The sequence below is a fragment of the Ursus americanus genome, chromosome 16, assembly GCF_024610735.1.
Source record: "Ursus americanus isolate L20-20 chromosome 16, mUrsAme1.1.p, whole genome shotgun sequence".
Taxonomy (NCBI): domain Eukaryota; kingdom Metazoa; phylum Chordata; class Mammalia; order Carnivora; family Ursidae; genus Ursus; species Ursus americanus.
Window position 1 is genome coordinate 7,108,192 of NC_142142.1, and position 22,638 is coordinate 7,130,829.

At 50.5% G+C, this 22,638-nt stretch overlaps 1 protein-coding gene across 11 annotated transcripts; it reads right to left on the minus strand.

Moving 5' to 3' along the window:
* Window positions 1-88: 88 nt before the first annotated feature.
* Window positions 89-22,598, minus strand: PGAP2 (post-GPI attachment to proteins 2). 11 transcript variants are annotated; one of them, XM_087868102.1, is made up of 8 exons: window positions 22,489-22,598; window positions 13,764-13,784; window positions 10,728-10,902; window positions 6,583-6,751; window positions 2,748-3,000; window positions 2,501-2,607; window positions 1,781-1,889; window positions 89-1,582 (listed from the first exon to the last, which is right to left on the minus strand). In XM_087868102.1, the coding sequence occupies exons 3-8, from the start codon at window positions 10,859-10,861 to the stop codon at window positions 1,452-1,454; spliced, it is 903 nt and encodes a 300-aa protein (XP_087724228.1). In that variant the 5' UTR covers window positions 10,862-10,902; window positions 13,764-13,784; window positions 22,489-22,598; the 3' UTR covers window positions 89-1,451. The 11 variants fall into 11 exon arrangements, with proteins under 11 accessions (XP_087724228.1, XP_087724224.1, XP_087724227.1 ...); XM_087868098.1 differs by lacking the exon at window positions 6,583-6,751 and adding an exon at window positions 20,911-20,968 and having other exon boundaries at window positions 2,736-3,000; window positions 22,489-22,585; XM_087868101.1 differs by lacking the exon at window positions 6,583-6,751 and having other exon boundaries at window positions 2,513-2,607; window positions 22,489-22,580.
* Between the last annotated feature and the right edge of the window lie 40 nt (window positions 22,599-22,638).

Sequence of the window (22,638 nt, forward strand, 5' to 3'; positions counted from 1 at the left end):
CCCCAGAGACTGGGAGCCTTTTGTTTCCTGTAAAAGGGGACAGGAGACAATAGGCTTCATTGTGGTCCCCCCCCCCGCCCCCCAATTTCCCTAACAAAGCTCTGGGCTCCCTTGGAGGGACCAGTCTTAACTGGGGCCCAGCCACAGATTCTGTAGTTGACTGGGATGCAAAGCCTAAAGAAAAAACTCTCATCTAAGGCTCAGAAAGGGAGATGCTAAGAGCCACGGGCCTTCAGGCAGGTGCACACAGTCATGGATTTGAGAGCTGTTCCCTTACACCCCCCCAAGGAGGTAGGTCTTTACCGACAGAGCTGGGGCTGGAAGAGGCTTTGCCTCAACCCAAGACTCCCAGTTATCCCAGCTACCCAGCCTAGAGTCATTACAGGGATAGCTCAGTCATTCCTACACACCAAAACTGGGGCTTAGACCAGCCTTAGGAGACTCCAGGCCTAAGGTGGGAAGCCGCTTGGAATCATATGCTGCCATGGACTTACTCCATCCTGGAGCCTGTCCCTCACCTCAGTGCCGTGAAACAAAGATGAGCAAGCCTAGCCCAGGCTGTTGGGTGGGTGGGGGGGAGGGGATTTATTTGAAATAAAATGTACAACCCAAAGAGGTCAGGGCATGGGGCAGAAGGGAGGATGGGGGACACCAAAGAGCCCATTTTGGGGCAGGAATCTGACTCTGACTCCACCCCACACCTTTGCCAAGGAGGAAGTCTGTGAGCCAGAGATTTCAGCAGGGAAGGAAGACAGGTGCCGTGCCAGTGCTTTTTCTGGAGCAGGTCACCCTCCAGGTACAGACCACCACCTCCACAAGGCAGTGTCAGGACCACTGGCCAAGCCCGTGTCCATCCTACAGCCCTCCTACCACCATCTCCCACACGGACACCCTCGAGGCTTGGATAGGGAAGTGTACACACTAATGGGGGGTGAAGTCAGGGCTAGAACACCTAAGCAAACTTAGCAGGGGGCAGTGGCCCTAGGCCTGGGTGTGCACAGGAGATGATCAGACACGTCAGTCAAGTGAATGACCCGGTGGAGAGAGATGGCTGTGGTTCTCAGGTAGCAGCCACTGCTCAGTGGTCCCTGACCTCAGTCAGCAAGAGGTAAAGGCCAAGAACCGACGGTGGTTATGAACCTCAGGACTTTTTTTAGCACCAGATGGTGGAGCTCTCCTGCCAGCTCAGCCTCTTGGGGCCTCTCAGATAGGGTGATGCTGCTTGGAAGGTTCCTGTGCCTTCAAGGGGGGTGAGGGAAAGGAGAAGCCAGCAGGGCCGCCGGAAGCCCTGTCCTATGCCCTTCCTCCTTTCTCCCCCCGCACCCCCCCCCCCCGCCACTCCGCTTGAGCAGGGCCCACAGAGGACACAGGGTGGGGAAGGCCAGGGTGTAGTGTCTTGTTTCTAGTTTCTGGGCAGTGGACCGCCTCCTTCCTAGCAGAAGAGAAAGGGTTTAGAATCGCTTTTCCTCAGGCTGGGAGGTAATGAGCAGCTCCTTGTTCCCGAAGTCCCACCAGGCCGTCATGTGGAACGCCATGTTGGTTAGGACAACAGTGTACTCCAGGATGGCAAAAATGGTGTACACTGTCATGAGAACACAAGAACAGGGCATGGTGAGCCTTCTGCCCCCCACCCCCTGGGGCCTCTTTCTAAATCACCACCACCACACCTCTACACAGGGGACACAGTGGCATCAAGCCCCCAAGACCACTGCCGTATCACACACTACAGAAAACATCCCTTAGTCACTGTGACCACCTATGGATCCCAGCCTGGCCTCACCTCCAGCCTCACAATACATGTTGTGCCGAAAGTAGACAGCCAGCGCCGTGAAGAAGGAGATGAAGTTGATGATGAAAAGCCGCTGTTTCCAGTTGTAGGACTTGCGGTCCTAGGGGACAGGCTATCTGATCACTCTGTAGCCTGTTGGATGTGTGGCCAGCCTCCCCTCTTGGCCGCAGTTCCTAAGGGCTGTGTCTTACCTCCCTTGGTTATGGAAGGGGGCACAGGCAAGGGCAGCAGGAATGATGGGCATGGTCCCCTCCCTGCATTTGGGAGTATAATGAGGCCGAGGAGCGGAGATGTCCCTGCCCCTCCCACTTCAGCAGGATTTCAAAGTCACTTGGAGGCCCCCACCAACCCAACAGCTGCACATACCGTGGGGAGAAGTGTGTGTGTGTGTGTGTGTGTGTGTGTGTGTGTGTGTGTGTGTTGGGGGAGGGGCACTGGAGTTATTACAGACCACAGACCCCTGACACTGCTCCTAACCCACAGCAGCCTGGGGACTGTCCCTCATTCTACCCCCACTTGGAGCCTCCCTCTCTTCCATTTTCCAGTCTCCCGTACTATCCGAACACAGCCCTAGATTCTGACCCATCGATCGCCCTCCACCCGCCGGCAAGCCCCAGCCCGGATTCCCGCGTCACCGTTCCCGCACCCTGAGGACAGGCGTCCCTGACTTCCCTCCGGGCCGCTTGGCGCCCCACTAGGGCTAGGCCGTACCTCCGGACTTACTGCGTGCTTCTTGGTCAGCCGCCAGAGAATGCAGGTGAGCAGCATGTGGCTGAGGGACGAGGCGATGAACACAATGAAAGCATTTTCGTGGATGGCTGGAGGGAGAGAGGAGGGTTGGGAGCACGCTCCGCAGGGAGCATCCGGACCCCTCCGGCGCAGGTCCAAGGGAGGGTGGGTGCGGGGGCGACCCTCCCCACCCCTTCCCTGCTCCTCCTTCCCTCACGTGGGCACCCACTGAAGTCCTCGGAAGAGGAGACGTAGGTGAGCACGAGCAGCGCGAGGTTCTCCACGACGTTGAGGCCGAAGTTGAGGCGGCAAAGCGGGCGGTAGCCGGGACACGGGGACGCGCAGCTGAGGTAGTGGTTCCAGTAGGCGAAGGCCACCAGGAAGCGCGGCGCCGAGTGCAGGCCGATGCAGAAGCGCCACACGTAGCGCTGGGGCACCTCCCCGCCAATGGCCGAGCTCACCGAAGGCAGGTAATTGGGCACCTAGAGAGTTGTGACCCGTCTGGTGGCCGGCCTCCGCTGGCCCCACCCACCTGGAGATCCTTCTCTCCGGCCATCAAAATCCCCCTGGCCCCCGGAAGGCTCCACTGCAACCCCTCCCGTTCCAGGAAGTCCTCCTGCTGGCACCCCCAGAGCTCTCCTGGGAGACGTCCCCTGCCATGTCCCAGCCCCCAGGGTGCTGGTTCTCATTCCCCAGGCAGCCTGGGCTGTGTGTAGGGACCTGATGGAACCTGTACATGGCTGCGGAAGCTGGAAGCAGATTGGGATGCTTTCTGAGCCCGTAGCACAGAGCTGTGCCTTTGCTAGGGCCTGGTGGGAGGTTCCATGAGCCCAGGACCCTAGATACAGCCTTGAGGACAGACCACCTGAGCTTCCTTGGGACAGTGCTGGATTCCCTGGGCAGCTGAGTTGTTCTTCCGACTGCTCCCTGCTTCACTTATTCTTCTGGGTAGATGTGCCAGGGTGGTAAAGGGTACTGCGAGATCCTGGGGGGAGCTGGGTCAGAAGGGTACCCCCACCCTGATCATGCTTAAGAAAGTAGGTGCTCTTAACCTGGGATAATCTAAGAAAATGACCCAATTCTTGTGCATCTCTCCCATTCATCTCTCTCAAAGGCTGGAATTCCTCAATCCTTAAGGCATTGGAGCACTATTCTTTAAAGTGGAGGAAGCAGGAGGAGGTAACACACAGAGCTATGAGGATTGGTGTGTTGTTTGCATGAAAGAGGGAGAGGATGCAGGACGAACGAACAACGGTATAGATGCTGACAGGAGAGCCAGGGCTAGGAGGACGACCTCTCTGACTCCAGGGCCTAGAGCAGTGCTTCTACCTTCAATGTGCACCGAACTCACTAGGGATTGTGTGAGAATGTAGCCAGTCTGGAATGTGGGAATCTGTATTTCTAAAGGATTCCAGAACCGGAAGCTACCTGTCTGTTGCACACAGTCTCTGTGGACTGTGTTTAGACTTTCAGCAAGAGCCAGACTAGTGCCAGAGCCCAGTGACCCAGCGAGGGAACGGCCCCGCTGCGACTAGAGCAGGGCCAGTCTTCAGAGATGCGGTCCTGGAAAAGCCTTCCTTTCTCTTAATGGGGATGCTGACTGGGTCTCCATCGAGGCTGGGAAGGTGGGCAGTGATGGAGGCAGCTCACAGAGCAGGGGTCGGCCTGGGGGATCACCAGCCAGGGGCTTCGAAGCCTTCACAGAGAAGGAGGTAGATTCCCCTCAGCGCTATCAGAGGAAGCTAAGTGCGGGGCTCTTGGAGACAGGATGCTGCTCTCGTGGCGATGGCGTGAGGTACCGTAGCTTGAGACCAGGCTCAGATGCTCACTCCAAGCTGTCAGTAAAGAGGTAGCATGGAGGCTTTGGAGCCACACAAACCCAGGTCCGCACCCCATCTCTGCCCTTCTTAGCTGAGTGACCTTGAGCAGGTCACTTCACCTCTCAGAGCTTCCATTTCCTCATTGGCAAAATAGGGAAACTACCACCTACCTTGCAGGATGATTGCAAATACTAAATACAATGTATGCAGAGTGTCTGCAGTGTTCGGCACATAATGGCTACGGTGATGGCTTTCACAAGACCGACTTCCCTGAAAAGTCTGCAAATAGCTGGTGAGCTATGTGGTTCTTGAACATGGGAAGACTGCATACGAGCGAGAGGTGAGAATCATATCTTCGCCAGAGACTTCTGAGACCTCCAAGCCTCCTTACTGTTCTGCCCCTCTGAGTTAGGTCCTCTAAGTAAGGTTAGTAAGAGTGTTGCCTCCACCTCCTAGAATATTCATTCTGAAAACTTCTGCCCCAACCCCAGCTACTTTAAGGGGAGCAGAACCAGCATGAGGTTTTTCTTCCCCCCCCCCTCACCATGAGCTTCTAAAGCTTGGCTCAGAGAGCCCAGAGCCCTAACTGACACTGGGAAACAGGTAAAGGGTAGTGATGGCAAAGAGCTGGGGGGACGCCTCAGGAGGAAGGGAGATTTAGGGCCCTGTGGCTACTCGTGCCATCCTCATAAGCTCCTCTCAGATTAGGGGTGGAGGCAGGATGCTGAGAGCAGGCCTTTCCTCTTCTCTCTCTCTCTCTCTCTCTCTTTCTCTCATGCATACAACACACACACACACACGCACACACACACACGCATGCATAATAAGGTATAGATATTCACATAAGTCCCCCCATCTCAAGCACACACCCTAAATCTCCCCATGAGTCCAGAGCTAAAGGTACTGAGATAGGAACATAACCACTTTTCCCCAAGAACAGAAACCCTCCACTGGCATGGAAGATGTGGCTCAGTGGATCTGTGGCAAGGCAGTAGATCAGAAATTCACATGGTAAAAAGGGTGAGGGTCCAAAAAATTCCCTACCATAGAGTCTAAGATTTCACCATTAGAGATTCATTCCTTTGATAAAGTCCCCCAAAGTTATGGATGACTTTTCTGTCTAGTGCCCCCATCCCTTGCCAACTGGACACAACTCTCATCCCTATCAATTCAACCTGCTACCCTTCTCTGGACTCCATCTCCACCTCTCTATCCTCATAATCCCTATTTTAGCTCTGGTCTCCCCAGTAGTGTGAACTACTACACTTGCCTCTTCACTGATCTCCCTATTCTTGCCCCCTTACAACTGTTCTCTACTCAGGAGCCAAATGGTCTTCTAAAGCATAAATCTGATCATGTCCCTTTCCTGCTTAAAATTGTTCCAAAGCTCACCACTGCCCTCTGGATAAAATCAAAAGTTGTCAGCCTGGGATTCACAAAATCTTTCTTCACCCCCATAGCTGCAATGCCCCCTGCTTCAAGATGGAAGTCTTCTCCAACATCCAGGCTAGATTAAGTGCTTGCTCTGGGCCCCATGATCCCTGTGCTCCCCTTTACCAAGGTGCCTCCCATCTCACTGTGCCTGACCGTCTGTGTCTAGGACTGTCTCTTGTAGGATGAGACGCTAAGGGCAAGTGAATATTGAGTTCCATGCGCCTGACCCAGAACCTCTACCCCTGGGCCCTCAGGAAAGGCCTGGTGGACTGCTCGTAGAGGCAGGAAGTCCACCTAGGTTTCTAGCTAACAGAGCCCTGAGTGGACACAGGTTGTGGGGACTGAGGCCGCCAGAGGGAGAAACCAAACTAGAAGATTCCAGGGCAGGGCTGGGGGTCCTCTCAGGACGGGCCCCCAATCTGGGCTAAAGCCACCTATGACCTCTCCTGGCTCTTGGCTGCATCTAACTCTCCAGTCCTGGCTTCCTTCCCAGTCTGGTCTTTCTTCAGCCTCCTCCTCCCTCTCATGACCTCTCTTGCCTATTCCCCTCCCTTCCCTTCCCCTCTCCCCTCTGCTCCCTGGCACTCTCTGTTATCTTCTACCCTCAGAGGACTGTGACTCCACTCTCACTGAGTCTCTCCCCACAAATTCCCCCTCAACTCTGACGTGGCCCCCCACCATCCTTTCATCCCCTTCCCCTCTCTCTGACCCTCCACCTTCTCTCCTACTCTCTGATTCCACTCTTATGGCCATCTCCCAACCGGGCCCTGACCTGGCCCTGACCCAGGTGCGGGGGAGCATGGCACTCACCCCACAGTCAGTGGCCACCGTGTACTCAAAGTGGAACACCAGGGACCAGATGATGCAGAAGAAGAAGCCGAACATGGGGAAAGTGATGACCCACCAGATCATGGCCGTGAAGCGGAGCCGGAACACAGTCCCGTCTGGGTCCAAGGGCTGGGAGGCTGCAGAGAACATCCTGTAGGGAGTGGTGCCCAAGCAGGGTGAGGGACATGACTTGGGGCCTGGTGGGACACCTGGGCCTCGGGAAGTGAGGCCTTCTCCAGAGCTGGCTCCTCTGAGTAGAGGGGAGAGCCAGAGTAGAAAGAATGTAAGGGGAGAAGGAAAGCGGTGCAGAGACCAGGAGGTGCAAAGAGAGATGGGGTGGGAGCCGCCGAGTCAGGCAAGGTCAGCTCTTAGCAATCCGTGTGGCACGATGGCCTGTAGGTCTACCTCTTGAAGAGTCTGGAGAATAGAGGCTTCCCTGGCCTGGACATGGGGAGTTCTGCTGGGCCACCTCATTCTCAAGACTCTCATACCCACTCAGAAGGGTCAGAGGTAGAAAAGTTGTTATTTCTGTTCCATAGAAGGGGAGAACTATGCCAGGATCAAACATTAGGACTAAGGTCTCAGCCACCTGATAGCCTTATGCTCCCAAGCCAAGGCTTTCTTCAGGCCAAATAACCGAGATAAAGGACCTTGGCTCGGACTCAGCCCTCCCACTGACTCCGTCTGACCACATTCCTGCTCTTCACCCAAGTTCAACTAGGAACAGCGGGAGCGCCCAGAACATTTCACCGGGGACTACAGGCTGCCAACCAGCCCACCTCCAGGCTCAGAATGATCCAAGCCTCAGGCCAGCAGTACTGTCATCTCAAGATACCAGGGTCCCTGCAGAGGCCCAGACCTCCATCTCCTTCCTCTCTGAAAAGACTCTGTCACCCAATCCAGAGGTTATGGGAATCTGAGGGTCACAGGAATCTTCTCCACTCGCCTTGAGCCTGTGTGCTGGGCCAGACCCAGCAAGGACAGACCCAGACCAAGGGAGCTGAACTTCTTCCACTCTCCTCTCCCTCTGGGCAGAGAACTCCCTCCTCCCACCTCCCACTGCCCCAACCACCATGACTTGCAAGCTGGGTTCCCTTCTGGGGGACAGACAGAAATGGCTTTGTATTAAAAGGCCTAGGACCAAACCTCCCTTGGGACTCATACCTCCCTCTGTTAAGGGAACCCCAGTCCACTAGTCCATCTAGTCAGGGAAATGGGGGAGGGGGCGCGCACTGGGAAACACTCACACTGGGTGCTGACGGATCCGGGGCTTAGGTTGAGGCCTCTAGCCAGACTGAGACTATTCTAAGACTGGAGGGTCCCACCCCTAGCTCCCCAGGGCCTGCCCTCCCGCCCACAGAGCCCAGATCTCCACGCCTGCCCAAGCACACAGCCCTCCCAGGACCAACAAAGCCGTATCATAAACCCTGGAACACTCTGCCAAGATAAGAGTGATAGTGGCCAAGGTCAGCCTACGGTAGCTTCCTTGCCAGGGATGGGTGTAGGGACGTTTCCGAGGGCTGTATCCTGGGATACAGGCAGGTTTCTGGGAGGGAAAGGGAGAAAGAATAGGACTTCACCCCTTTTTGTTGTCTGTTGGGCCTCATTGGAAAGCTTGCTAATCTTATGACAATAGATTCAGAATGCAAAAGAGATCTAGACGGGCCTGAATATGAGGTTATCAGTGCCCAGCCTGCTGTGCAGAAACAGCTAACATCAGCTCAAGATGCCCTCACAGGGGTCTAACAGCCGGTAATAGGAATCCAACAGTACTGCTTTTGCCTCTACTGCCCAGGCGATATGAAGTCCTATGCCCACATCAGGGCCTCATATGGAGAGAACAGTGACTAACTGGGCCAAGTCTAGGGGTGCATGTCCTGTGAGGGTTGCCCCAAAAAACTGGAGCTATGCTACCCAGTAAGAGTAAACTCAGGGACCCCCCATTACTGCCATTCCATCTCTGTAGGACTGACTTGACGCCAGGAGGAGAAAGTAGCTCTCAGGTTCCCAAAGCAGAACCAGTGCAAAAGCAGAGATTCACCAGAAAGAGAACATATGCTTGCTACGAGAGAGCTCACTGATTGTTAGCTACTAGGCCTCCTTGGAATAGGCTGCCTGGAGAGGAAAGAGGCCCCCATCACTGGGGATATGCAAGCAAAGGCCAAGTCATCTAATTACAGATGCGTTAGATTAAGGTTACTTCTTTTATCCCTAGGGTTGGCCATTCCTAGAATACTCTAGGTGAGAAATTCAGAGCAGACATCTACCTGGACTGCCCCTAGGTGGCTCTAACATAGTCATCCCAGGGAGTGGGGACAAAATCACCCCCGGGGTCACTGAGCTCAGTCTTGCCCCTGACTGGCCAGGTACCTGTGCCACTCTGCCTATGCCCTAGCTCCCTAACTAGTGTGCCAAGAACGGGTATAGGTATGGCAGGCATGCTGAGTTACTGATCCCGTTAGCCCTCAGGAGCCAGCCATGAGGGGCAGAGCAAACAGCCTACTCCATTTAACTCCATACGCCATACAAATATTATAATCTTCTGTATGGACTATGACTACATGGTACCAGGCCTTCTTTTTCCCAGGGCACTGGGCTGGTGGGGAGACGGCGTGTCCTATTTATTTATTCAACAAATTCTTTCTGATTCAGCTGTAGTGCCCACCTTGAAGGAGCTCCCGGGCTGGTGGGAAACAGAGAGACAAATAAGATGTGCTAGAACTGTAGGAAAGATAAAACAGGGAACTCCCAGAGGAGGGAGTGATTAAGTTTGCCCCCAAGGAGGCTAGGGAAGACTTTTTAAAGAGGGGGACACTTGAGAAGGGTTTTGCAAGATACAAAGGAGTTGACAAGGGTGGGAGAAACATTTGAGGCATTACCTGAGGTGAAAACTAGGTTGTGAAAGGGCATTGGTTGGACCTTTCTGATCCGCCCCCCTCCCAGATCACCTGGCCACGCCCTTTTCTTCTAGTTCTGTTCTTTTGGATAGCTCCCAGCCCCGGGTCTCATCAGACTGGCTGCCCACAGCTCAAGGCCAACATCTGTCCATTGACAATCAAGGAGAGGGAAAACTTCAAGTCATATGAACAAAAGAAGTAGGCCCTACTCCCTACTGCCAGCCAGACCCCAGTTCTAGTCATAGCCCTATTTCTGGAGCAGATAATCTTTATAGGGAGACAGGAAGCTGAGCTGAGTGGGGGCCTATGGAGCTCTCTCTGATGCTACTCCAAGGGTCCATGTCCAGGCCCTGCCTCTTCTCCCCCTACAGCCTCTAAGCTCTTCTTCTCCTGCCCTGCCTTCCAACCTGACAATCTCCTTTTCCTCCTCTTCCTTCTGCCCCTCACCCTTCACATTTCCCAAACCACCTTCCGATTCTTCCTCTATCTGGAGCTCTACTCTAGCCCTGAGAAGGAAGATGGGAATTATCAACTCCATTTTAGATATGGGGAAGCTGAGGCTCAGTCTCTGTGTCTCAGGAAAAACAGAGTCAAATGGATGAGCTAGGAGTGTAACAGAGGTCAACACAAGTCTCACCCTCTTTACTCTGATATACTACAGAGAAAACTCACATCTTTCCTCCTGGTCTGGCATGCCCTATCCCAGTCTAGAGGGTGCATGGCTGCCTATGGGAACATAGCCCATATAAATATCTGGAACACGTACATACACACATCATCAGGCCCCCATCCAGACACGCACAGATACGGTCTCTCCCACACACATACAGTCACACACAAGCATACATAATCACATTCCCACAGAGACGGGCACAGCCTACAGTGCCACACTCCAGAGCCTTCTAGCTCAGGCCTGTTCTCTCTCCATCCCTCACAAAACCCTGGGGCTCCTGAATCTGCCCCACTATGAAGTAAGGATTGGGTTCTGGGTCCTGGAGCTGCCCAACTTCAGTGACTCCAGGCCCTAGTGACCTCCATGCACAGTGGCAAGAAGGCTAATTCCTGAGACCTTGATTGGCAGGCACCCTAACCCCCAGCAGCCCAATTTGTTTGATGGACCCCACTGGAGAGCTCACTAATCCTGTTACAATAGAATCAGGATCCAAAAAAGATCCAATTGGGCCTGAAGATGAAATATCATTCCCCGACCCCTCCCTTTGCAAGCCCTACCCCACAGTGTGTGGCCGTAGTCTCCTTGAAGTGGAAGAGCAGGGACCAGAGGATGCAGAAGAGGAAGGCGACAAGTGGACAGCAGACTGTGACCAGGGCCACCAGGGTGAAGCGGAGCCGGACCAAGGTCCCATCCCGGTCCAGCGGCAGTGGAACCTGGTACATCTTGTCAGACCTGGGGATGAAGTAATGTGCTGTCAAGACCCAAGGCAGCAAGGCTGGGACTCGGTGGCAAAGCCAGCCCTTGTGCTCAGTCCTCAGTTTAGCTGTGCTATGGGGTGAAGAGTCTAAGAAGAAAGCCATCTAGCCCCTAAGCTTGGACAGCTCCTGCCCTGAAGATGGCTGACTCAGAATCCCAAGAGAATATTCATCCTCAATTTCAGAGGAAAGACAACCAACCCAGTCTGTGCTAAAATGAAGCTTGAATAGATTGGGAGAACTTCTCCCTTATAGCTGGCTTTACTACAGGAGCTGGTTTAACTGGTCTCTCTTGTTTCAGGAACCAACCCTAAAACCTCCCAGTGGACAGAATGGCCCATCTCGTCCCACAGGCCTTTGAGCGTCCAGGCTTCAGGGCCTCCCATCAGCTTTCGCTGCTTCACCCACTGGCCCAGGGCCTTCTGTACCTTCAGTCCCTTCCCAGGCTCTGTGTGCCTACCCCACAGCGCACAGCAGCAAGGACCCATGGAAGCCCATAGAGCCCTGACCCCCTGCTCGTCCCCGCCTGCCGCCTCACGTGCTCTGAGGGTGAAAGGCTTTGCAGAATCAGGCCTAGCGCTAGCCTGGGCTTGCTGTTTGCTGGAAAGAGCTGCCTTGTCAGCTTCTGGAGGCTTCCCAGTACCCATGGGGCCTGTCCATCCCCCTCCAGAGATGAAGTAAAGGCTCCGGAGGACTGTGACCCCCCCCCCTCGGATGAGGACAGGAAGGTCAGGAACTATAATAACTAAGTACACACCAACAATCCCAGCCTCCCTCAGTGCACGGAAGGCGAAATTGAGGCCCAGAGATGAGCAGGAACCTGCTCAGGGTCACACAACAACTTGAAGGAAGAGCCAGCAGTGGGGAGATGTGGGGCCCACAGGGTCACAAACTACGACCCTCGCCTTCTTTGACGCCCTCCCCTCTGGGCAGAAAGGTCAGGTTAGGTGAGATTAGGAGGAGGACAAGAGAAAGGGTCCCTGTCCATAAGAAAAAGAAAGGTAAATCAAATCCTTATAGATGAGTCAGTGAGCCCTGTCCCCACTGCAAAGACAGAGAAACCAAGATGCAGAGAGAGAAAGGTCCTTCCTCAAAGCCTGATGCTGAGCCTGAGGGAGAGCCATCCTTGGAACTTAGGCTTCTTGGGGCCAAACTAGGGCTAGCTCCAGATTCATGAAGAACCCGCCCTTCTGGACTCAAAGTTCTTGTCAGATCAAGCGCTTTCTGGTCTCACCCTCAGGAAGCACCTCCTGGCATTCCAGAACCAGGTGAATACGCCTCTGTGTTCTCCTCTAGCTTCCCCCACCCGCCTCTCTGCCAGGCCCAATTAGGCAGCCTGCTCCAGTTGCCCAAGCTCCTTTCTCCCTTCAGGGGCCAGGGATCTCCCAGGGGAGTTGGAAGTGGCTCTGGTGACCGCCCAAATCAAACACATTTCTTGGGTCATCCCCAAATGGACAGTAAGTCCCGGAGGCCCTAGTAGGGGCTCAACTTCCCCACCCAGTCCAAAACCTGATTCTGTGCTTGTAGCAGCACTAGCCCCCCTCCCCGAAGCCAGCGGCTCTAGATCCCTCAGGAACCACTGAGATGCCCAAACTGAAGACCGGCTCCTCAGGGAATGAACAGGCAGGGGGTGGATAAAGAGGCCGGAGGAATGGTCTGTTCCACAGCTTGGAGGTATGCCCAGCTTCTCTTTTAGCTGTGTGACCTTGGACAAGTCATCTAACCACTCTGGGCCTTTTCCCACAGCTGAGCAACATGAAGATCATGTGGTTTAGATTACCAATAAGGCCATTCCAACATGGCCATTTTATGCCTCCAGGCCTCAGGACAGGGAGCTCACTACCTGAAGAGCAGCAGTTCAGTCCCAGTCAGCTCTTAACTTCTTCACAGGGACTACTCAGCTGGATACCACTTTCTTAGGAGTACCCCTACCTTATCTCCAAAGGTCCCAGAGATTTTCTCAGCCTCCAGCAGGAATCCATACTTACCCGCCACCTTCTGAGTATGAGGCGCTCTGATTAGCACTTGATACACTTGATATACATTGTTTCTTGTAACCCTCACGATAATTCTATGAGGCAGGCCCCGAAGTCTGTGTATTTCCATTTTTAAGTAGAAGAAATTGAGGCTCAGGGAGGTTTAAAACACTTGCCCAAGGTCACCGGCTAATAACTGGCAGAGGTGGGATTTGAAACTATTTTATGGGGTTCCAGGGCCCCACACACACCTCCATCCCCGGCACCTAAAGAGAAATCCCAACCAGCAGTCCCTGTGAAGTGAAGGAAGAGCTCAACCAATGCACACGGAGCACCATGTGGAGGAGCAGAGGGGGAGAAGGGTTGGTTCAGAAGTCGGGACAGCAGCAGATCCTGGGCAAGCAAAGCACCAGCACCGTCAGAGCTTGGGGCTGGGCCGTGAGGAGGCCGGACCGCGTGGCGGAGCTCCCCCAAGTGGGGTTGCCCGGCAGTCCGGCACACCCATCCCCATACTCACCCAGGATGTGGCGCCGAGGAGGCCGCGCCGGCGCAGGCCGGGCGCTGGGGGAACCCGAGGGGAGCCCAGGCCCGGCCTGGGGCAAGCGGCGGGGGGCGGGCTGGAGCGCGAACGGCGGGGGCGGGGCCAGCGCGCTTGGGGAGGAAACTGCGCCCAGATCCTCCGTTGGCCCCTCCCCGCTTCTGCGGACCTAGACCCTTGGCTCTCCCGCCTTGATCGGGCGTGTCCCGGTGCCTTGCATCTCCAGTTCTGGTCTGCCCCACTAATTCCCGCTGCGTGGGGGTAGCCGGAAGAGCCCTGGACCCCTGGGTTTGACACGTTGGATAAGCCACCTTGTCACCTTACCTCTCAGCTGTGTTCCATCACCTGTTGAAAGAACATAAAATTAATTCAACAGGGCCCCGAATTCTCTCATTTCCTAACCTCAGTCCCTGCCCACGCCCCCATTCTAGCCAAATTATCCAGCCTCGCCCTTCTGAAACATTACAACAGTTTTGCCCCAGCCGCAGCGCCCCTGCCCCTAACTTTGCTCCCCAGAGCAGTTTCGAGCAAAGGGAAGAGCACCTTACGAGAGATCAGCGAGGCCCACTGCAAAATCTCTGGGCCAGAGCTGTTCCCGCTCTTGATCAGGAGAGGGCGCCTTCTCTGGTCCGACATAACAGAGCAAGGCTCTCCTTTCCCCTCCCTGCCCTCTCTCCCCCCCAAGAGACGGTTGATCCCCAGAAACCAGCCCCCAGCGGTCCCTCTCCACTCTGACTGACCCATAAAGGAAACTGAGGAGGATTCTTGGGGTTGTCAGAGCACCTGCAGGGGGTGAAGGACCTCTGAGCTAGACATGGTTACCATCATATTTCCCCATTTAAATCCCCACAGTAATAATTAGAACATTTTGAGCACCCTCTGTCTTCCACGGACTTTACTTTTTATGCATTATCCCATTGAATCCTCATAAAAACCCCATGAAGTAAATACTATTAATATCCCCGTTTTACCAACGTAAAACCCGAAAAGGTATGTTACCTATTCACACAGTTATAAATGTCAGCACCAGGATTGGGGTCTGGCACCTGAGGCTGTTCTCTTAATCCCTATATGGTTGACCCTGGAAGAACAGGAGTTTGAACGGCACAGGTCCACTTACATGTGGATTTTTTTTTATGCAGCACAGTATTGTAAATATATTTTCTCTTCCTTATGACTTTCTTTTAAAAATATATATATTTTTTAAAGTAGGCTCCACACCCAACGTGGGGCTCAAACTCAAGACCCCAAGATCAAGAGTCACATGCTCTACCAACTGCACCAGCTGGGCACCCCTCTCTTCCTTATGATTTTCTTAATAATGGTTCTTTTCTCTAGCTTACTTTATTGTAAGAATACCGATTATGAAACATATAACATACAAAATATGTGTGAATTGACAGTTTGTTATCGGTAAGGCTTCGGTCAACAGTAGGCTATTTGTAGTTAAGTTGTGCGGGAGTCAAAAGTTATACGTGGGTTTTTGACTGTGCCAGAGTTCAGCAACCCTCACCCCTGTGTTGTTCAAGGGGCATCTGGGTGTCTCAGTCGGTTGGGCATCTGCCTTCGGCTCAGGTCATGGTCTCAGGGTCCTGGGATCTGGCCCCGCATTGGGCTCTCTGCTCAGTGAGGAGTCTCCTTCTCCCTCTCACCCTCCCCCTGTGCTCTCTCCCTCTCTTGTTCTCTCAAATAAATGAATAAAATCTTAAAAAAAAAAAAAGAGTCAACTGTATAATGTTAACTCCACAAGGTAGCTATAATCACCATGTTGCAGGTGGGGATACAGAGACTCAGATTTGACGAACTTACTAGAGCTCTTTTTCATGCATTCACTCTTGTTCATTCACTCAGCCTAGGCCCTCTCTGGAGGAGGGATGCCTTTTCTTTTTTTTTTTTTTTTTTTTTAATTTTATTTATTTATTTGTCAGGGGCAGGGCGCACAAGCAGGGGGAGTGGCAGGCAGAGGGAGAGGAAGAAGCAGGCTCCCTGCTGAGCGGAATTCAATCCCAGGACCCTGGGGATCATGACCTGAGCCAAAGGCAGATGCTTAACCAACCGAGCCACCCAGGCATCCCTGGAGGGGCAATGCCTTATTCTAAAATCTATTTTTGTTGACCTTGAACTCTCCTCCACCCTGTCCTTTAAGGTCCCAGGACAAATGAACAATTAGCAAAACTTTACTGAAAGAACCACCTCCTTTTAGTTACATTAACTAGATGTAGGTTTCCTATCTTAGGTCTTCGTGTCATCCCTTTTTGTTTAGCTCCAACCCACAGATGCCTGCTCCTGGCCTTTATTCCCTGTCTTGACACCTTGTCTGTTCCTTTGGCTCTAAATATCATTCCCTGAGCCTGGGTCCCTTCTCTCTGCCTCTAGAAGACTCGAGGTGCATTAATCTTGCCTTTAATTCTTTGGTTACTGGGGCAATTCACCATACAGTCCTGAATCTCGGTTTCTTCATCTGTAAGATGGTTTTAGGAATATCCACAGCACACAGTTGCTGTGAGAATTAAATGACATAAATTAGCACTGTGCCAGGCATGCAGAAGATAGTCACTACATCGTGGCTCCTAAGACCTGATGTGGAAGCTACAGCCTGAACACGTCCTGACTGAGCCTTTTCTGAACCGCGTGACCGCAGCTGTCACCGACCCTCTCTGTATCTGTTTCTTCCACTGCCATTTCGAAACCCTATCACCTACCTTGATTTATGTAAGGAAAAGTAGAAGAGAAGAATGAGTTCTTACTAGGTGCGACGAACTTTCTGTACACTTTCTAATTTGATCCTTTTAATAATCCGGTGAGATAAACTTGAGGGAATCTATCGTACAAAGAAGTTGAACAAACATCTGAGCCTCCAGTTTCGCCTTCATTCGGCGGGCACTCAGTGTTCGCCAAATGGGCATTTGCCCATCATCCAAGTAGTTGCTGCTGTTGTTGAAGCCTTCCGTCTCCTGTCCTCCTGGTTGCTTTTGCCTGGTGCCTGGATATACCCCAGAGAGGGCTGTGCCTGAGACAGCACCACCACTTTCCAGCTTTGGCCACCATCACTGCTCCGCTCACCCTGTACACACACACACACACACACACACACACACACACACACACACCCCAGATACCTAAAGCTGATCAACGATTTATTTACAGGGATGTTTCAGCTCCCAGTAGCACAGGGATGGTGTAGAGGTGGGATGCGGTTGTCAAAGAAAGCTTCCCAGAAAGATCTCCTTCACTGGCCTCCTTGCCCTTCTAGCTCTTCATCATCCTCCACTTACAGCCACATTGGCTCTTCTTAAAACACAGATCTGATCATGTGCCTGCTTGCTGCAAACTGTTTAGTAACTCCCTATGGCTTTTAGGCTCAAGAGCAAATTCCTTAGTGTGGTATTCATCATCCTTCATAATCTGGTCAACCTCTACTCTAGCAAACACATATCTTACATTCTAGTTATACTCACTTCTTCTATGAGCTTTGTGCAACTTCCTCCTTTCTCCCTAAGCACCATGATTTGCCCACCTCCCCACTCCAAAGGAAGCATTGGAAGTCCATCACACCCTTATTAGCACTGACCGCAATGTAGTGAAATCATTTGTCACGTTGTTTGTTTCCCCCACCTTCCTGGCAGCTCATTGAAGGATGGAACCCTCACCTGTTCCATTTATTTCTGAATCTCTCAGCTTAGGCCAGGGACAGACACAGTAGGAGCCCAGAAAATATTTATTGGGTTGATTTACTTGAACTGGGTTTTGAAGGATGGGCAGGATTTAGATGGATCAAGCACAGATTTAGGAACTGTAAGAAAAGTCTTGGAGGAAAGACTACTGTTGTAGGGGGTAGAGGCAGAATGAGCATGGCTGGGGGTAGGTAAAGAGGGAAGGACACAGTGCTAAAGACATCCAGTTACAGGCCAAACTCTGCTCCTGCCTCCTGGGTAGCCTCAGGAAAGTCTTCCAAAGTTGAGGTGGAATTGTTCTTTGTTCTTCCTAGAAATCTTTTTCACTGCAGAGACATCTTTCTTGGATGGCTTTGAACCACCTACCCCAGGCTCACCCATCTTGCCCTAGGCCCATTCTCCCTCAAATTGTAATAATCTTCACTGTTTATTTTGTTCTTCATTGTTTCTTTGGCTCCCCATCACGTCTAGGATGAAGTTCCAGTTAGCACCCCTGGATATACTGAGCTCTTTCCTGGTCCTACATTTTTGTTCTTTCTGTTCATTTGGTCTGGGATGTTTCTTTTTCTCCATCTCAGTAATCTGTACTTCACCTATAACGGTATTAATTAGCGTCGTGCTTAGGAATATATGTGGTAACTTCTAGGGAGATGACTAAACTAATATAAGAAGATAATTTAATTTCTAAACTGGTACAGGAGGAAAAACGAAATAATCCAAAAGAATGTTAAGAAAGCAGAGATTTAACTGGAAAATAAGCAATTGAAAAGATGGTCAACATCATTAGTCATTAGGGAAATGTTTATGAAAACCACTTTGAGATGTCACTTCATAGCCCCTAGGATGGCTATCATAAGAACAACAATAATAATAATGTGAAAATAGCAAGTGTTGGCAAGGATGTGGAGAAACTGTAACCCTCATCTACTGTTAGGAGGAATGTAAAATAGTGCAGCCGCAGCCACTTTGGGCAACAGTCTGGCAGTTCCTCAAAAAGTTAAACATAGAGTTACTATAGGACCCCATAAATCCACTCCTAGGTATAAACACGAGAAAAATGAAAGCATATGTCCACAAAAAACTCATACACAAGTGTCCATAGCAGCATTATTCATAGTAGCCACAAGGCAGAAACTCAATTGTCATTCCACTTTTGAATGTATACATGAAATATGGCTTATCCATAAAATGGGAAGTTGTTCTACCATAAAATGGAATGAAGTTCTGATAAGTGCTACAACATGGATGAACCTTGAAAACATTACATTAAGTGAAAGAAGTCAGACACAAAGGCCAAAAAAAATCATTTGTATGATTCCATTTATAGGAAATGTCCAGATAGGCAAATTCACTGAGACAGAGTAGATTAATAGTTGCCAGGGACTGGGGGAAGGAGGAGATGGGGAACGACTGCTAATGGTCTGGGGTTTCTTTCTTGGGGTTATGAAAACCTTCTGGAATTAGATAGTAGTGATAGTTGCCCAACTTTAGGAATATAGTTGACTCTTGAACAATACAGGTATTAGGGGTGCTAACCCCCCACAGTCCAAAATCCAAGTATAACTTTTGAGTCCCCAAAACCTTAACTCCTAAGAGCCTACTGTTGACCAGAAGCCTTACTGATAACATTAAGCGATAGATTAACACATATTTTATATGTCATATGTATTATATACTGTATTCTTACAATAAAATAAGCTGGAGAAAAGAATACAGTTATTAAGAAAATCATAAAGAAGAGAAAATACATTTACAGTACTGTACTGTATTTATTGAAAATAATTCTCTTATAAGTGGACCTACCCAGGGGTGCCTGGGTGGCTCAGTCGGTTGAGTGTCTGACTCAGGTCATGATCTCAGGGTCCTGAGTTGGAGCCCTGTGTCAGGCTCCCCACTCAGCAGGGAGTCTACTTGAGATTCTCTCCCTCTGCCCCTCCCACCGCTCATGCTCTTTCTCTCTCTCTAAAATAAATAAATAAATAAATCTTAAAAAAAAAAAATAAGTGGACCTGCTCGGTTCAAATCCATGTTTTTCAAGAGTCAACTGTACTAAAACCCTCTGAATTGTATGCTTTAAATGGGTAAATATTATATTATGTGAGTTATATCTCAATATTATCTTTAAAAAATTTTTTTTAAGATTTTATTTTATTTATTTGACAGAGAGAGAGAGAGAGAGAGAGCGAGAGAGGGCACAAGCAGGGGGAGCAGCAGAGGGAGAGGGAGAAGCAGGCTTCCTGCTGAGCAAGGAGCTCTATGCGGGGCTTGATCCCAGGACCCTGGATCATGACCTGAGCCGAAGGCAGACGCTTAACCAACTGAGCCACTCATGTGCCCCTGTATCTCAATTTTTAAAAAATCTGGCAGGACTGGGCCTCAAAAAAAAATGGAAGTTATTATTACAAAAGAACCAAAATGAAAAAAAGAATAAAGGAAAGAAACAGAACAGGTAGGACAAATAGATAATGTTAGATAAAATCCTGAATATGCCAGTAAATTCTTTAAATGCTCTAGTTCAAAGTCAAATGTATCCACTCAAGATTTATGAAAGTCTAATTATATGCTATTTATAAATATCATCCTTCCTTATCAAGCTGTAGGAAAAGAAGAAAGATATCAATATTTATCGGGTGCTTACTATGTATCAAACATGTGCCCAGTTCTTTGCAAATTCCTTTATTTGACCTTTAGAACCGCCTTACAACATGGGAATTTTTGTGCCCATTTTATAGACAAGGAAGCTGGGTCATAGGACAGTTAAATAATTTGTGCAAGGTCTAAAAAGTACTGAGACTGGTTCTTGAACTTAGCTGTTTAATTTCAATTCTGCCACTCTTTCTTTCTTTTTCTTTTTTTTTTTTAGATTTATTTATTTGACAGAGACACAATGAGAGAGGGAACACAAGCAAGGGGAGTGGGAAAGGGAGAAGCAGGCTTCCCACCCAGCAGGGAGCCCGAAGTGAGGCTCAATCCCAGAACGCTGGGATCACGGCCTGATCTGAAGGCAGACACTTAACAACTGAGCCACCCAGGCGCCCCTCTGCTACTCTTTCCGATGCACCACAGAAGAAATCTAGACCATCACTCTGAAAGGAAGTCTCTTGCCTTACCCTGATTCTGTGGTCCTTATGGGTCCTGTCTCCTCCCTGAGCACCAATGCTTCAAAGCTGCATAGGGGAGTTCTCAGAGTATGTATGTGAAAGACTGAGGGTTCCTGACAGAGCTAGACTTTCCTTTGCTTTGTCTCTCTTGGCCAGAGCAGAGTGTTGAGTTGTGGACCTCTCTGGGCTCCTTTTCTTTATAGGGGAAGAAGGAAGATGGTGATAATCAAAGGGGTGTTATGAGAATTAGGCAGAGTAAGAGTATGTGGCCCACAAAGTCCTTCCTAGGGCAGAAGTACCTGGGAACGACAAGCTTGTGGGCCACATGCCTACCAGAGAACTTAATGAGAGGTCCTCCTATGTAGAAATCACCAGAGTTATAGGAAATTTCTCCTTGTGGCACCCCTCATCCAATGTCTCTCCCTCCAGTCTTCCCACAAGTATGCACTATTTAAGGATCCCAGCTCCTATATACCTGCTAGTACTTTGGTCTGACTGTATTTACTCACCCACTCAAAACATACTTCTGAGCCCCATTTCTATGTCAGAATCAATGTCTTAGAATATTTAGAATGGGAATTCCTTGATATTTATTTATTTATTTATATTTATATTTTGAGACAGTGTGCATGCGTGTGCGTGAGCCAGGGGAAGGGGAAGGACAGAGGGAGAGAGAGAATGTCAAGCAGGTTGTACCTTCAGTGTGGAGCCTGATGCAGGACTCGATCTCACAACCCTGAGATCATGACCTGAGCTGAAATCAAGAGTTGAAAGCTTAAATGACGGAGCTACCCAGGCGCCCCAGAAATTCCTTGATATTTTTAAAAAATAGGAAAACTTATCATTTATTGAGGGCTCACTGTATACTGGGTACCATCCTAAATGCTTTATCTCATTTCTCTCAACAACCCTAAAATTACAGTTGTTACCGTCATTTTATAGACAAGGAATCTGAGGTTCAGGTGTTAAGAAATTTGCCCAAGTTCACACAGCTAATAAATGGTTGGGCTCAGATTGAAACCCAGGGTTCACTGACTCAAAAGACTCACACTTGTACTGCTATTGTACTTAAGACTAAATAATTCACTCATTCATGGGTCAAACATTTAATGTGGGCCTATACTGTGTGCCTGGCTTTAGGGACACCAGAATAAATAAGTAGCGGAGAGGCTTAATTATAGTTGGGTTTCAGGACTGGAGGGGGAGAAATCAAAGTTTCAGTAGGGCAGTGAGGAAGCTACAGTAAACTATCCAGGGGGGAGCTAATGACTTTCTAATGTAGAACACAGGCATGGAGGGTGGAGAAAAGGAAGGGATGTTTGGATGCAGAAGTGGGGGAAGAGTGGCTGGAATCAGATGTTTAAACTAGCTTTACTATTTGACCATCCATATATATTTTTTCCTTTGAGCATCTACTGAGCACAACGTACAAGATTTCTCCTATCCATTATCTTATTTCAGCTTTACAACCATTCCACTTTTTGACAGATTAGTCAATTATTTCTAATCCCTTGCTACCACCCAACACTCAGAGGGATTTAAGTTCATCTACTTTCGGGCAGAGCCCATTTCAGTTTTGTATTGATGTTCCAGTAGAAGGTGGTGGTGGAGAGGTAGCCTGAATAGAGTCTGCTTTCTGAGCACAGTTCCTGCTATTCTGTGTGGGACCCTCAGTCCCTAGGTCTAGTTTCTAGAACATGCTCAACCTTCTCCCCCTGTAATATCAAGTGGGGGAGGGCGGGGAAGAAAACCAAATGAGTAAAACGCAGCTCTGACCTCTAAGAGCCTGGGCACAGAAGACAGAAAAGTAAATAACAGGTTACAAAGTGACGAGGCTGTAACAGAAGCTTGCCCAAGCATTAGCCCAACTCTCTGAGAGAGATCTGGGAACGTATCCCAGAGAAGGTGGGAGCATTTGAACCAGGCCTTTAAGAACAAATAGGAGTTCCTAAAGTGCAGGTGGTTAAGAAGTTCCAAGAATCCTCATTTGTAACATTTCCTGTGCTGAGCCATTTTCTTAGGGCACGCTTATAGCGTCTATTCTAGGGATTCAGAGATGGAAAGGCTGTGATGGGGCCAGCATGGGTTGGGAAACTAGGAGGCCAGGTTTTGGGGCCTCAGAGCAGCTGCAGTCCAAGCTACTCAGAGACACGGACCTCCCAGGAGAACCCTCCAGCTCCGCACGTGGTCTGGCCAGGAAGTGCGGGCAGGACTACGGGGAAGCCTTCCCATCACCGCCCGCGGACTGGGGCAAGGAAAGGGTAGAATAGTTACCATGCCATCCTGGAGCCTCCCTTCTGATTGGCCCGAGTTTCAGCAGCCCGACTGTCTCGGCTCCAAGACAGGGGGCGGAGCCTCGGTATAGCGTCACCACCTTCTCCCACACCCCGCCCAGTGCACCCCAACGCAGCCACTCACAAGCCC